Source organism: Corvus moneduloides, chromosome 3 (genome assembly GCF_009650955.1).
Source record: "Corvus moneduloides isolate bCorMon1 chromosome 3, bCorMon1.pri, whole genome shotgun sequence".
Classification (NCBI taxonomy): domain Eukaryota; kingdom Metazoa; phylum Chordata; class Aves; order Passeriformes; family Corvidae; genus Corvus; species Corvus moneduloides.
Window position 1 is genome coordinate 60,081,999 of NC_045478.1, and position 15,880 is coordinate 60,097,878.

A 15,880-nucleotide genomic window follows, 5' to 3' on the forward strand; every position below is an offset into this window, starting at 1 on the left:
TCCTGACGATAAAAGAGGATACTCGAGTGACAGTGGAGGTTTTCCAGAAGAAATAACATTAATCATAATCAGAGATACAACCTTCTACCAGCATAACTGGCATGTGAACCCCATACTGGCTGCTTTCTTCTTGCTTTCACCAGCATGAAATTACAGTAGGCAGAATCAGGAAAGGGAGTAAAGCAGATTTCTAGAGTTCATGCACTTCTTGTTTCACTTAATTCAGTTTTGGCTGAGATAGGCTTTAGATGGTAACCACTGCATCAATTATGTGCACTGCTGAGTAGTCTGTGTGCAGAAGGGTGCAAGGTTTAAAAACTGCTGGTGCAGTGAGCTCCTTGAGCATTAACAGGGGGAATAGTCTGTTCTTGCTTCTAATGAAACCAGATTGAACAGAGATATGTAAACTCTTCAGTTGTACACAGTCAAATGGCTGGTCTTTTCTTAGCTGCAAAAGATATTTATTGCAAAGGAGCAGTCCTGTTTGTGATTCATGAAATTTCCTAGGAATGCTGGTCACTGTAACTCAAGGGCACTTGTTTTTAATAGCCCTTTAAAATATTACATTACTTATCACCTCTGTTTTCCTCATTATTTAGTTTTGTGCTTCATAAAACTCAGAGAGCTCCCTGAGTGCTCCTCAGGGAAAAATTAAGGGAAAAATTAACCCAGGGACAGCAGCCTGCTCAGAGGTTCCCTTCAGAAGCACTAACCAAGCTACAGAGTCTTTGTCTGGCTTAGAAAGATTTGCAGATGACAGAAAGATGGCAGAACATATTCAGGCAGAAATTGTTGCCCATAGATGTTTTTCGTCCACATCCACACTTTTGATGTTCAGCTGCATCATTCTTCCAGTGCTCCATCATTGAAGGAAATGGGGAATGACATGCAAGGACCTTATGCAACCATGGCCATGGGAACACAGCATTAATCACCCCCTCAAGTAAAGAAGGCTGAAGATGTCTCCATTGCTTAATCACACATGTTAGCATTGTCTAATAAATTCTCATTAAATAGCTGTTAAGCATTTATGAGATGGAGCTGCAGCTTGCAGCAGCCTCTGCCATCTGCCTCCCCAGGGTGCAAGGCAGGTCAGGAGGCAGAGGGCAGGATGGGCATGCAAGGGCTGGTGACCGGTCTCAGGGCCACTCTCAGTTCCCTGAGTGTGAGGCAGCTGCAGGTGAACCCCTGCAAGTTCCATTTGATCACCTCTGACTCAGAAGTCCCAACTCACACTGCAGTGACTGGTCTGCCTCCCATTTGAGGCACAACACTATTCTTTAACCACTAAGTGCCTCAAAGAAATCTGCCCTGTTGTGTTTTTGCTGTACTGTTTTCTTCTATTCCCTCAACAGAGCATACAAGCAGTCATCTATGTCCCTTGTAATTTTAAGGTTCTTCAGTTTATATGTATATGAGGAAGAGGATCATACTGCTTTCATAGTACTTAAGGCCTCTGAAAATACTGGACAGAGGAATTACCACCTGCCCAACGCTGTGCACTGACAGATTCTCAGTGACAGACTGAAATGGCCATAAGCTAAGACTCCAGATCCTGCATTTCAAGTATGTCATATATAAAACAAATTAACAACAGAAGTCAAAAAGAAGAGCCAAAGTGTGTTTAGAAATGGCATTTAGGAAACAAAGGTTGAGATGCATGGCTTGACAATTGACAAAGTTAATTATTTGTTTGTGAGTTTAAGCAAACACTTCAGCTATTATTTAAGCATGCAGTGAAGTCCAAAGCCCTGGAAGCAACCGAGTTAGATACTTTCATGATCTGTGACACACAAAGATGCCAGCCTTGGATGACATTTTAGAGCAGGTCGGAGAATTCGACTTCTTTCAGAAGAAAGTCCTCTTTGTCTTATGCTTGCTTTCTGCTACTTTTGCTCCCATTTATGTGGGGATTTTTTTCCTGGGATTCACCCCTGAGCATCGCTGCTTCAGCCCCGGGGTGGCTGAGCTGAGCCAGCGGTGTGGCTGGAGCCTGGAGGAGCAGCTGAATCACACGGTTCCCGAGTGGGATGGCCACGGGGCCAGCTTTGACAGCCGCTGCAGGAGGTACGAGGTGGACTGGAACGCAACAGGCATCAGCTGCACTGACCCCCTCGGCAGCCTGGTGGGCAGTGGGAGCACCATCCCCCTCGGTCCCTGCCGGGATGGCTGGGTCTACAACTCCCCGGGGAGCTCTCTCGTCACCGAGGTAAGACATAGCTTGTCCAGAGAAATCACTCCTGTCTGCACAGCTTAAAGATACAATATGCTTGATTAATAAAGTTTGCTTTTGGTGTACTGTCTGAGTCTGACTGCTAATAAACACTCAATATCAGAACCTGCTAGGCACTTAGATCAAAGATTCATATACATAACAAGGGGAAATTATCGCTTTTCTTGGCAGCATAATACTGCAATCTTGTCATCAGTGGCTATTCTCACAATTATTTCCATTACCAAACTGAGGGTAGCACCCCCTTAGCCCAGACTGAGGAACTGCACTTTTGAGTGACAATCCAGATACTCATCCATAATGAACAAGAAGCAGAGGACAGGTCTACATTTCTCACATAATGCTTTAGCAACAGCAGTGCTGCTTTATCTCAATTTACAGTATCTAAACCAGATGATCTAGAATATAAAAACTATGCAAACCAGTACTAATAGTCTTAAAGCCACGTAGAGACCTGAAGTATAGGAATGATCTCCAAAGAGATCTCTTCTACTTCCCCTCCACTGCCAAATCTGTATTAGCTATACCTAAACCATGCCTAGCAGATGTTTGTGTAACTTGATCTTAAAACAGTGCATCGCTGGATGCTTCACAGCTTCCATGAGCAGGGCATTCATATTTCCTTGCTTCACTATAATCACTGTTACAAAGCAAGTCCATTCCATTTTCTCTTGGGACAGATGGGCTGGGGCAGAGAAGAGCACTCCAGCTGTCCTCCACACCCGGGAAACTGAGCTGAGCTGTTTGGTGTGGCCCCAGCAAACTTGTCTGGGTTAGAAAAAGATTAAATAAGCAGCCAAATACATTCATGCTTCTTTCTGGGCTGAAGGCTAATTACACTGGAGTGAATATTTCCAGCTGTAGAAAAGTTATTACCAATTTGCCCTCCTCCCTTTGTTGGGTGTGCCCTGACAACCTGTTAATTGTAAATCAAAAGCAAGTGCCCCTTCCCTGCAGAAAAAAGTCAGCCCAATCCTGGGCCATTTGCCAGTACTAATGAGGTGAGGGATACCCCAGCTCCTGGCTCCATCCCAGCAGAGTTCATGGAAACACATGGTTTGAAATAGTCTTGGCATCTGGGAAGCTGACAATGCTCCAAGTGTCGTCCAAATTTCAAGCAGATGGGTGGGGACAAGAGGATGAGATTTTTCTGAACTTTTTTATTTGTTCTTTCAGAGTTTTCTTCCTTTCTCACTCTCCATATGTGTCATTATGCAATAATTTTCCGGGATGTAACTTTTTCACAAGGTTTGGGAAAATCCAAACAAGATGCATCGCAGATGTCAGCTTAAGAGGTTAGAGGGTTTCTTTCCCGGAGTCTATTTTCTCGCTGATGCCATTGGTTTCCCTCCTTCTCAAACAGGCATGGTTTGTAGGGAATGTCCCTGTGCTTCTAACTGTGTTTGCCCTTACAGTTTAACCTGGTGTGTGAGGACTCCTGGAAGCTGGACCTCTTCCAGTCGTGTGTGAATGCTGGGTTTTTTATTGGCTCCATGAGCATTGGCTACATAGCAGACAGGTGGGTGGTGTGTAGACAGGTATGGGATGAACCCTTTACTCTGGTTATTTGCTTTCTGATGTTGTTGAACAGCATTCACAATTTAGAAGGAAAATGAATGCAACCAAAACCTGTTTGAGAAGGTCTGTGTGTCACATAAAAGGGAGGTGGGTGGTGGTTTCTAAGGTCCTGCTTTCAAAGGCTGTTTTGCCCCAAGAATCCACAGAAATGCCAAGGTATCCCTCCACTTTTACAGCCCTGAGGAATTCACACAAGTGAAGAGATTTTGTTTTCTCTCACAGGTACAAACTGCAACACAAACTCAGAGTCAAAGATGAAATTTTAACTCTTGTACCAAGAACTATTTGCTCATCTTTGTGATAATTTTGTTCCACATTAATTTTAACAGTATCCAGATGGCCATAAATCAGTTTCAAAATAGGAGTTTTTCTCAGATACAGAAATAGAAGTAGTTGTTTCTTCCTAAATTTTATTTGATTGTCCTTTTTTTCAGCTGAGTCTGTGTTTAGCCAGTTCTAGACCTTATTGTCCCTCATTTCCTCTTTTCTATCACAATTGTCATTGTGCTGTATATCTGCCCAGTGGATTTTTTTTTTTTAGGTTAGACTGTGAACAAATTTAGTGCTTTGTAGCTGATCTTCCTCTGCATATTTACCAAAATTTTCAGTAAAATAACAAGAGAGAATGGGACTGGAACTTGAAGAAATGGAGGTAACAGGGAGTGAACAATCCTTCTGGAGATCCAGTCTGTCCTGAATTTTTTTTTTTACTTTGTATTCTCAATAGCCTTTTCCTTCCAAGACTGGCCCCAAAACTGTCTCTGTTGAACAGATACTGCTATTGTTCCCTTCTTTTCACTGTCCCACTTCAAGGGGGAAGGGCCACAGCCATCCCCTGTAGTAGTTCTGCAGTGTCACAAAATTAGGATAGGCTTGTGTTTGTCTCATTGGTCCCTGCTCCCAAGTTTCAGTGCAGGCAAACACACCATCAGTTAGGTTGTGCAGACAAATCTGCTTGTGAAGAAGCCCATCTATGCACAGATTGGACAGACTGCTTTCTCATCTTCATTAAACCATTACCTCGCTGCCAGTGAGCCAGACCAGCTTTTTTATAAGCTTTCTGCTTAAATGGATTTTTCATCAGTAGATAGTGATTTACTAAAGTAACCTTTTGTGGCCACATCTTGTGTGGCTACCCCTCTGGCAAAAGAGATTCTCAGGTGAAAGACATCAAATGGCTACAGCAGTACTACAAAAATACTACATCCAGTCTTCAGTCCTGGGGTGGAGTCCTCTCTCTGATTTCAAGGACAAAAGTGGACAAATTTATGACAATTTTGGCTTTTCTTTGCATGCATTTTGGAAGATCTTTGTTTCTTTTTTCTTCTTTTTAATCAGAAACGTTTGTCACCCCCCTCATCCTTTCTTTCCCTTAAATCCAAATTCTTGTTTTCTAACTAATCTCCTAGTAAATTTGAAAGCATTCCCTCCTTTTGCCCAGAACTGAGGCTTGGATGGTGATGCACACTCCTACAGGCATAACAGGACATGAAATAGCAGTGAGCAGATTCCATGAGCATCAGAAGCACCACATTTCAGATCACCTTTCCATGCCATCATGTTCACTAGCAAAGGCATTTCTTGCCACCATGTGATGCTGAGAGCCAACAAAAGCCAGAGCTTCCAAATTCATAGCCACTTATATCCGAAATGCTCTCCCTCTGTGTCAAAATACTGAAGGATCTTTTTACAAAGGCTTTTTTTGAAGCAGAAGTAGGAAAATACATGAGGAAGTAGGATATAATTTCTCCTAAGATAAAACACATATATGTCAGAGTGTTAAGGGGTCTTCACTCTGCTCATACCACTCTGTCCCAGCTCACTGCTGCTCCTGCACTGGGAGCAACACAAAATACCATAACAAAATGTATTGTGCTCAGGGTGAAAACAAAACCAGAACTCTCAAATGTGGTCTGATGAGGCTTCCTTGGGTAGAACTTTCAGGCAAGTAAAACATATCTGTTTGTCAGGCTCATGAGAGGAGGAAATTCGAGTGATGGGATCTGCTGATGTTACTGTGGAGAACAAAAGACGTATTTTGGCTGGCACTTATTATTGCGCTATTTTTGTTAGTGGATATTGACTAATTCAATGGTTTTTATAGTTCATACTTCTAACAGAATATGCATCTCTTTTCAGCTAGAAAACAAATGCTTTTCTAGTGTTCCAGCCCACTTGTTTCTTTTGGAAACCCTCTACTTCTAGCCATCAGGGAGTCACGGCGATGGAGGGAATGACAAATAACAGGGATGTACAAAACCCTATTCAAGAAGAGCTCAGTAGTCAGCCAAGGTTGATAAAACATGTAAAGATCACAGTTAGCAAACAAATCCCCATTAAAAAGCGCTGGCAGCTTTGAAAGATGGGTTGGGGAGCCATATCAGGGCAATCTTGAATTAATTGCCTTAGTCATTAACCAAAAGTGAGCAATGACCTGAAAACACAAAACCAGGGAGATTGGGATTGAAAATGTGGCAAGGGGAATAACAGATATAGGCTCCTATTCAAAATGAGCAGAGACCCTCTCCAGCCTCTTCAAACCCTTTGGTCTGCCACCCTACCCTCCCAGGAGATGAGCCTCTTTCTTTTCGTTTTTTCCCTCTGCAGGTTTGGGCGCAAACTCTGCCTTCTGGTCACAGTCCTCATCAACGCGGTTTCAGGGGTTCTGATGGCCTTTGCACCAAGCTACACCTGGACGGTGACGTTCCGCCTGATCCAGGGACTGGTCAGCAAGGGAGGCTAGCTCACAGGCTACGTCCTCAGTTACACAGTTTGCAATTGCACCTTCTGGGCTGGGACCCTTGTTTAGCAGCAGGGCTGACCCCCACTGACGCCATCTGATTTCCTGAGCCCTGTGTGTAACGAGAGCAGAGAGTGACACTGTGCTACTTACTGCCAAACTGCTCCTCTTTGCTTAAATGCAGGTGCTTGTGACCCGAGCTTGCACCAGCTCATAGACATAAATGGAATAATTAAGAGACAGCTCTGAAAACTAAGAAACGTTCATGCTTGGAGAGCACGTGCCAAAATGATGGGCAAGGTCTAGAGGCACAAACAAATTGAAAATACTGTGAAGATGTGTAGCACCTTTCTGGGAATGGCAACAAGCAGTGATGTAAGACAACACTCATGTTTCACAGCCTTGGTGCCAAAATGACTTTTGCTGTGCTGATTCAGCTGCTTGGTGGGTAGGGAGGTTCTGTTCCCAAGCCATATGGGAGGAGGGAGATGGAGGTAAACAAGTCACATCAGTCGATTTTATTTTGCCATTTATTTCACAGCTTGAAGGAGTGGGTTGAAGAGAGCAGCCTTTGCCCTGTGTTGATGGGTGAGCGCCTGACACTCAAAGGAGGGGGCAAAGTCCGCAGCTGACCAGGGCTGGGGCTTGCCCTGTGACCGAGACCAGCTTTGCTCTCCCACCCAAACCCATGGCCGTGTGCCATGACCCAAGGACACAGCTCAGCACAGGGGCTACACGTGGTCTCAGCTGGCAGGAGTTATGCTCCCCTGGCTCTCCAAACCCGTATGTTTGCTCATATGACTTGTCTTTGCAGTTGCAGAATTTGTTGGTTCAGACTACCGGAGGGCAGCAGGCATCATTTACCAGCTTGCCTTCACCCTGGGACTCCTCATCCTCACCGCCCTGGCTTATGCACTTCCACACTGGAGGTGGCTCCAGCTTGCGGTCACGCTGCCCAGTTTCTTTCTCCTGCTCTACTATTGGTAAGTGCCTGCTGTTGCAGCTCCCAGTAATGCCACACCACACTGACAGGATCAGGGGACAGTGGCTGAGAGCTGAAGGTTCTCCTTAGAGAACAGCTGCAGTGCTACAAATAGGATTTCCAAGATTATATTAGAAGAGATTTGGCCTTTTTCTGTTCCCTCTGCCCAAGGGTTTACTCTGACTCACCTAACAGCAAGGGGCTACCTGCAACATGGTGTAATGCTTCTGTGTTTGGAGTCCTTGCCACACATCACAAAATAATATGTCATTATTTCTTGACCAGTCCTTGAGCTACTGTGGGAAGGGAGTTTTCTAATCATCTATCATAATTGGTTTTGGATGTTTGGGTTTTTTAATGCAATCAGCACAGGGTTGTTTGTGGTTTTTTTAATTGATTAAAAATGCTTCTTAGAATATAACTAGATCAGGGAAAAGAATTGGGATGTGATTTTTTTTTTTTTTTTTTGAAAGGTTATTTTTAACATGGTAGAAATTAAGAATCAGATTTTGAGCTATTCTTTTTTATATCCATAGACTATTAGCTATTTCTAAAACTTGTCAAGAGAATTTATCTCAGAGTAATGTTTCCAAACTATAATAAACTGGGTTTAGATTTAAAAAAAAAGAGAATAAATTCAGGCAAGGCTACCTTGCCACTCAAATGGAGCACGAATCAGAGTGCAATCACTGGCAGCCACAGCTACCACTGAGTTCAATTCCCCCTGTGAATCCTCAAAGCACTGTAGGATCCTAGCCTGAGCAACTCAGTTCCATGTTCATTTTCCAGGTACCAGTAAAGTGCATTTTCCTTCCGTGTAGCTGTCATGCTTATATGTGTTGCAGGTGTCTGCCTGAGTCTCCCAGGTGGCTCATAGCTCAAAAGCAGAATGATGAAGCTATGGAAGTTATTAAGCGCATCGCCAAGGGAAACAGGAAGAAGCCACCTCTTTCTTTCCAGGTGACTGCACTGCATTTGCTGCATGTGTGCCTGCTTCAAGACAAATAATGTTATGAGTTTAGGATTGTGTTGGGTTTAGAGCAGGGAGCAGTCGAAATCATTGCAGCTTCCAAAAGCAAAGGCAAGTGAGTTCCCATTTACTGCCTAGGAGCCTCACAGAGAGTATTTGGAAGATTTCATGACTTTAAATTCCAGAACATCCTTATTCATTACTTTTTTTTAAATGTTGCTTCATGCCATACACAACTACAACAGATATGAAGATTGTCTGTATAAATTTTCATATTTCCTTTACCCAAAGTACTCTGGAGAAGTCATTTTGCCCTCAGTTACTTAACTGGCAAATGAAAACCCTCATTCTCCCATCAGCCTAAAGGAAAATATTCACTGTACTTCTCACCACCTTCTCGCCCTCCCACTGTAACCTCTTGTCCTGTCACTTCTGTTCCCAGAATCTCAGCTCCGAAGAGGAAGACGGAGAAAAGTTGAAACCTTCATTCTTAGACCTGGTCAGGACACCTCAGATCAGAAAATACACATTCATTTTGATGTACAGTTGGTAAGGATGGGAAGGCTTTTGCAGCCCAAATGGAGGTGTGTGATTTGGGGTCATTAAATCATTGTCATTGATTTGAGCCTGTTTTGCTCCTGACCAGCTGCAAATCTCAGTTCTTTGCATAAAATGTCTCCCAGGGGGGTTGGCTTCATTTGCACCCTCTTCTCTTCCCAGGTTCACGAGTTCTGTCCTCTACCAGGGGCTCATCATGCACATGGGAATAGCTGCTGGGAACATGTATCTGGATTTCCTTTATTCTGCTCTCGTCGAGTTCCCAGCCGCCTTCATCCTCCTGCTGACGCTGGATCGACTCGGCCGTCGCCACACCTGGGCTGCAGCCAGTGTGATGACAGGGGCTGCTTGCCTCATTGCAGCATTCCTGCCAGACAGTGAGTTCTGCAAACTTCCTCTGTCAAGGAATTCTCTCCCCATCTCTTGCTTGTTGCCCTGAAAAATAGAAAAAGATCCTTGATAACCTGGCCCGTGTCGGTACTGTGATCCAGTCCAGTCAAATACCATAAAAGGAGCAGTATTTATACCTGCTAATGAGAGGCTGGACAAATGGGGCAAATCAGATTTCCAAAATGGCATCAAATCAGATCATAAGTCTGCAGGTGCTAGGTCATGAAGAATGCCATGTTCACACGTCCACAATTTTTATCTGACCAGAAGTTTGTATTTTAATGCACGATTCAGGGGTTTCATCCAAAAATCCCCACACTTTCTGTTCCTAAAAAGGAAAAATGTATAGGCACATGCACACACTTAAACAATGTCTGGGTACAGTAAGTGCTTTCTGCCATCAGTGCTGCTGCCATGAATGTAGGATGTCAAACAACCACGGTGACCGACACTCGGCTTTGGTTTAGCTGAGCGCCTGCTCCATGATCATTGTCTCAAAGCAGTGCATCACTTAAGGGCCACCAAATGAAATTCCATTCCTTTTGTTTTATGGAATATAAGTAGACTGAAACTACAGCCACTACAGCGCCACACAACTGTGAGTTCATTGGGGAGACAAGAACAAACACACAAAATGTTATAGTAAAATGTTATATGCATAAACCCCAGAGCACCCAGACAATGAAAAACCATTTTAGGAAGCAACTGGGGAGCGCAGTTGCTGTGCAAGGTGCAAGAGCCCTGCTGAGGGAGTGCAGGAGTGGGAGTCCTGTGGCCCCACAGCTGCTGCCTGTGCCAGGGCATGGGGCGCAGTAGTGCCTGAGAGAGCACCTCACTCTGGGGACAGAGGTGTGGATGACTTGGGACCTAAAACCCCACGTGGCAGACAGAGGTGTCCTGGGCTGATTCTCTGTGTAGGGCTAGGACATTCGTTTATTTGCAGCAGACATCTGCCGGTGTGAAAGCATTTATAGATCACCCTCTGAGGTGGGGAGGCAAACACAAACTTGTCCCAGCTTGAAAGCCATCACAAGCCTCTGTGCAAAGGTACAGAGTACCTTCCTGCTAAGCAGATTTCAACTACCAAACAATGCCCTCTGTTAAGTTTTATTGCAAGCAACAAGTGGTGTCCTGTGTAAGCTTTTGTTTAACACACTAGATAACCCAAACTACTTTGTGTCGTGAATTTCTCCTCTCTGTGACAGCAGCCTAGCAAAGTCTCACGTCTTGGTTATTTGCTTGAATCAAAAGACAATTACATTCTAAATTCTTTGTTGAGTGAAACAACAGCATCATGCTTTACTGTTTCATTAAATTAAATATTTAATGCTGTTTTATGTCAAGAGCAGAAGAAAACCATAGTTTTGTATTCAAACCTCAATGTGCACAATGTCTTTCCAGGTCTTTATTGGCTTAAAATGACTGCAGCTTGCTTGGGCAGGATGGGAATTACCATGTGCTATGAAATTATATGTGTGGCAAATCCTGAGCTGTATCCAACATTTCTCAGGTAAGTGCACCACCTTCTGTCAGCAGGTAAAAGCACTGGGTGTTTCTCTGTGACAGACCAAGAGACTGGCTTACAGCTAAGGATGTCATGGAAGAGGAATTTGCTTGTATAAAGCACACCTTGAAATGGGGGAGGAGGGATACTGAGTGATATAGCAGAAACCCACCTCCTTCCGTGGCCAAAGCCCCTTCCCCACTTCCAAGCCTAGCACTGGGCAGTTTTCTGGGGGAATGTGTAAGAAACCTTCCCAGACAGCCTTCATGCTCCCTATCCAGTGCACCTCAGTGTACCAGCAGAAGTCAAAGGCTCATTGACCTCTCCACTACAGGGCTAGTCTTAATGTCTTACCTTGTCTAACCCTCCTCCCCTCACCCAATTCATCTCGTGGTATGTCTCCCTGTGAGAATGCTCTGCCTGTGCTCTCTTCTGATTATACTCACCACTACAGGGGCCAGGTCTTTCCAAGTCTCTTCCTAAGCCCCAGGGTGTTAACTCTCTTCTCTTTCCAGGGCTCATGGCCCATCTCTTTTCCCATCAGCTGCAAATCCTGGACAGGGTGCTGGCCTGCTCATCTGGCAGCAGGGCTGAGTGAACCCTTGTGTGTCCTGTGGGGTGCAGAGCAGCCCCAGGCAGAGCTGGTGATGTGTGTGTGTATTGCATGTGCACTGCAGGAACCTGGGAGTCCTCGTCTGCTCCTCCCTGTGTGACCTCGGTGGGATCATAACACCCTTCCTTGTGTACAGACTGGCAGACCTCTGGCATGAACTGCCCCTGGTCATCTTTGGTAAGAGCTGCAAGAGGGGTTGGTTGGCCAAAGCTGAGATGAATTAGTTTGGTGGTTTATTTTCTGTCTTTAAAAAAAAAAAACACGGAGAGATGCATACACATACGTTTAAGATACAGCTTGGTGAGTCTGTTCACCTGGGTGTTTGGAAGTGGTAGCAAAGTCACCTCTTAGCCTCTTCTGTGCTGAAGGGGACCCCATGCTTTTGGGATAGCCCTTTCAAGCTTTGACTTTCTCCTGCTGAGCCCTTTCCAAGGGAGGAAAAACTTTGGGTTCTGTCCCTCTCACAGGCAGCATGGTTACCTGAACTGAGGTCCCAGCAACATGGCCTTGTCTCCCTGCAGAAAAGTTATACTCCATCTCAGGGTGGCCAGTCTATCAAGGATGCCCTGGCAATTTAGGATGGCAAAGGAGCATGTCAGCCCTAATGTTAAGGTTTCTATCCCAAGAAAAGGGCTGCCTTGAATGCCAGCTGCTGCACATACTCAAACCTGTGCGCCTGCATGAACCATCTGCCTTCAGTAGGGTCACAGAAGGTCTAAAACTAATCAGAAGGTGAAACTGGCCAGGTGGACTGGTAGTAACCTTTCATGCATGTCCTAATCAAGCCAAAAGTAGTGATGACAGCTAGCCAGTGTCACCTCAATCCCATGCCAGCTGGACAATCATAAGCAAAACCTGCTTCCTCTGCACTGTGTGCCTGAAGCAAGGAAGCCAGGCTCCCTCCTGGGTCTGTGCCTCAGGACAGCTTTCCAGGGCTCAGATGTACCTCAGAAATGTCAGCAATTACTCTGACAAATAAGAATCATGCAGATAAAAATCCAAGTGTTATTATTACTTTGAGGCACCCTTATTCTGCCATTGGGGCAGACATTGTCTGTCCATTGGGGCATTAATTAGTGACTTGAAATTAAACATAGGCATGACAATTGCACTGCCTTTGTGATCCTTGTTCTGTGCTTGCAGCTGTGATTGTTCTAATCAACAGTGGCTTAGTTTTGCTCCTACCTGAAATGAAGGGAAAAGCTCTGCCTGAGACCATTGAAGACGCTGAAAATCTGCACAGGTATGGTGTTAAACAATGTCCTCTAAAGCAACCCACCTTCACATCTGCAAAATCTGCTTTAGAATCTCCATTTATTGTACATATCTGGAGATTTGTTGGGTTTTGTTGTATCCATATAAATACAGTTGGTGGCTGGTGGGTGACACATCCCTGATTGCAATATTGGGCTCTGGGCTCTCCTGTATGATCTGACTGGAATCCATAAACACCTTACATATGAGCCAGACATTGGGAAAAGGTGTGGAAGGTAGTGCCATGGGCCACCTGAAAAGCATTGATCAGTGAGGGGACTGTTGATATCCCCAAAGATGCTCTCACAGCAAGGACAAAGCTGGCTGAGATGTGGTTTTAAATCTGGGAAGCAATTCAGTGACTGTCCTGTGGTTTCAGTGCTCTTGCCTTTTGGCTCAACCTGCAGCTTCTGGAGCACCTCCCAGGGTTGGGGGTAGAGCTCCACAAACACTGGAAGGGTTGCTTAAATTTACTGAAGCTCCTGTGAAGCCAAAAAATACTTGGCCTGGTAAAAAACTGGGTGTGGGAAAAAAGGGACCTAACGTGGCCAGAAAGAGATGGCAATGTAGCACAGCATAGAGCAGGGACAACATGCCTCTAGGAAACATTAGGAAAATCATACATGCAACCACACACCCAGATGTCACTTTAGAATCCACTTAGAATAAGAGTTTTTACAGTAGGAAATGCTGGAGTTGAAGTTTCTAAAGGTACCGTTGGGATATGATTTCCAGACAGCAGCACAGTTGCAATGAGGCCACAGAAAGTCTCAAATTTGCTCCTTACTCTGCTGCTCTTCAAAGTAGCCTAACCTCGTTTGAGCAATTGCCAGTGCCAAGATAACACTTAAACCTAGTTTTGTTGAATGAATGCAAGAATATGGATTATGTGGCAGATCATGCTGTTAAACACCAGGAACATCATCTGTTTTTTCCCCTTTCCTTCCACAGGCAGGAGAGAAGTAAAGAAAAAACCATTTATCTCCACGTTCTGACTTCCGAAGTTGCCCCAAAGTAAGGGCTCATTTTGCCCTGGATCTGCCTTTGTTGGGGCAGGGAGGCAGAAGAGGGCCAGCAGAGCAGCCACAAGCCCGGACCTCATCCCACATCCAGAGGATGAGCCATCCCACTGTGATGATCTTTCCCTGTTGCACTCCCCCAGCTGCCAGCACTCTGACACTTGGGGACTTCTGGAGCCAGAAGCATTTCTGCTTCACTCCCTCATGGACCATGTTGCAAATTTTTTCTATTTGCCTCCTGAACACTTTCATGTCTCTGGTGTCTCAGGCCATCTGGCAGCAGCACCTCATATGACATGAGTGGGAAATTCATAAAGGAACACTTCCTTCTGCTTCTTATAAAACTAAAAATCTCTTTGGGCTGCTCACTCACAGCTCATTTCTATAGCAAGCAGGAGTGCAGTCATGAGCCCAATTCACTTCCTTCAAGCTACACCTGACTCTGCACAAAAGTAACACAGTATCTGATTTACTGCTGCAATTCCCTCTACATCCCTTAAAATCTTGGTGCTGTTGGTTGGTCTATGGCTCCTGCTTCCCAGATCAGCTCTGTGATTCAGCTCCTGCCACCCAGGCAGCGAGCACTGCCACTGTAGAGACCACTGTGGGAGCCTGAGGCATCCACAAGCTCCTTTTCCTTCCTAGTTTCGCTCTTCTTCTTCCAGAGAAATAAGTACAAAAAAAAAAGCACTTCTAAGTCCAAGCTGACTTTTAAGATTTGGTATTCCATAATTTGACTGGATATTAGGCAAGCTGGAAAATTAAAAGGAAGAAAATGAGGAATTGGAGGCAGTGAAGCCTCAGGATGCGGTGGGCTGCGTACAACTGCATCAGCATTCGGGATCAGTGACAGGGAAGGGGCAGGAAGCCCCACCACCGTCACCCCCTGGGACCAGCACAAACAGTAACAGGACACTGTGCCCCGCATATTAAAACATATTAAAGTTTGTGTTTATGCATGAACGTTTTCCTAATGCTCAGAGCTTGATTATTTACATGGCCAAACTCCCAAATATCTGTCAGAAAAAAGGACTGAGGCAGGGGGAAAGATAAGTCAAAAAAAGGATATGGCTTTTAAAGTTGATCTCCCTCCATACCATGCTGGAGAATCACTGCGCTAGTGCCTCTGAAGGTTGAAGAGTCCTCTCCACAGCTTTTGGGAAGCTGTGATTCACAGCATAGTCATCAACTTGTATACATTCTCTGGATCTGAGTTTGCCTCCTGACCAGTTCTAGTTGTGGGAAATGGCCCAGTTTCTTAATATTTTAAAATATTAAGAAACCCAGTGGTGTAGGGTAGGGATGGGAGAGGAGCACCGAAGTGTCTGAACAACAGCTATCCTTGCATGTTGGCGTTTGGATTTAGGTGTTGACAGCAACAGCAGAGGAAAAGAACAGCGCTTAGAAAGGTGCAGCCCTTGGCCACAAGATCATCTGCCCATCAGAGGCTGCCATGGAGAACACCAGAAACTTTGTAAAAGTAAAGAGCAATTCTTCCCAAAACCCAGCTGGTGGGTGGGTACCCCAAAACACAGAGCTTTTATGTTCTCTTCGGGCACGGTTGATATAAAGTCCAGATTTAAGTAATTAGGTGAGGGACAGGGTCTTCTTAAGAGGCCAGTCCCACTTTCATTTACCTGCCCTGTTTACATGCTCCCAGGCTCCTTGACAGAGTCAGATGGTGCTTGGTCCTGAAGCACTCCTTCCCAAGCTCCAAGGACAGCCCTGCCACTGGGCTGGTTATGCGCCAGCAGCCCCAGGAGCAGACAGGCTTCAGCTGCTCTTAAGGGGAAGGGAAGCTCAAACTGTGTGACTTGAGGCAGGATGTGAGCTTCAGTCACAGTCTGGGGGAGACACACTCCTGCCACCCCACCAGGACGCAATGCTGCTGCTCCACATTTTGAGAGCAGCCATTTGCAGCTGGACCAGCTTTCACATCTCTTTGACTTCCCAACTCCAGGAAGTAATCCATGAATGGACAAAGGTCACCAGCAAGGAAATCAGTGAAGGACATTTGCCCTAGTGTTTATTAAGCTGCC

General features: G+C 45.1%; 1 protein-coding gene across 1 annotated transcript; it reads left to right on the top strand.

The window, feature by feature from the left end:
• Positions 1-1,798: 1,798 nt before the first annotated feature.
• LOC116440729 (solute carrier family 22 member 2-like) lies at positions 1,799-14,804 on the top strand. Its single transcript, XM_032101813.1, is given in 11 exon segments — positions 1,799-2,209; positions 3,649-3,752; positions 6,419-6,573; positions 7,366-7,534; positions 8,379-8,493; positions 8,946-9,052; positions 9,224-9,438; positions 10,853-10,961; positions 11,633-11,745; positions 12,712-12,811; positions 13,774-14,804. Coding segments are annotated over 11 exon segments (1,665 nt in total). The 3' UTR covers positions 13,841-14,804.
• Positions 14,805-15,880: the final 1,076 nt, after the last annotated feature.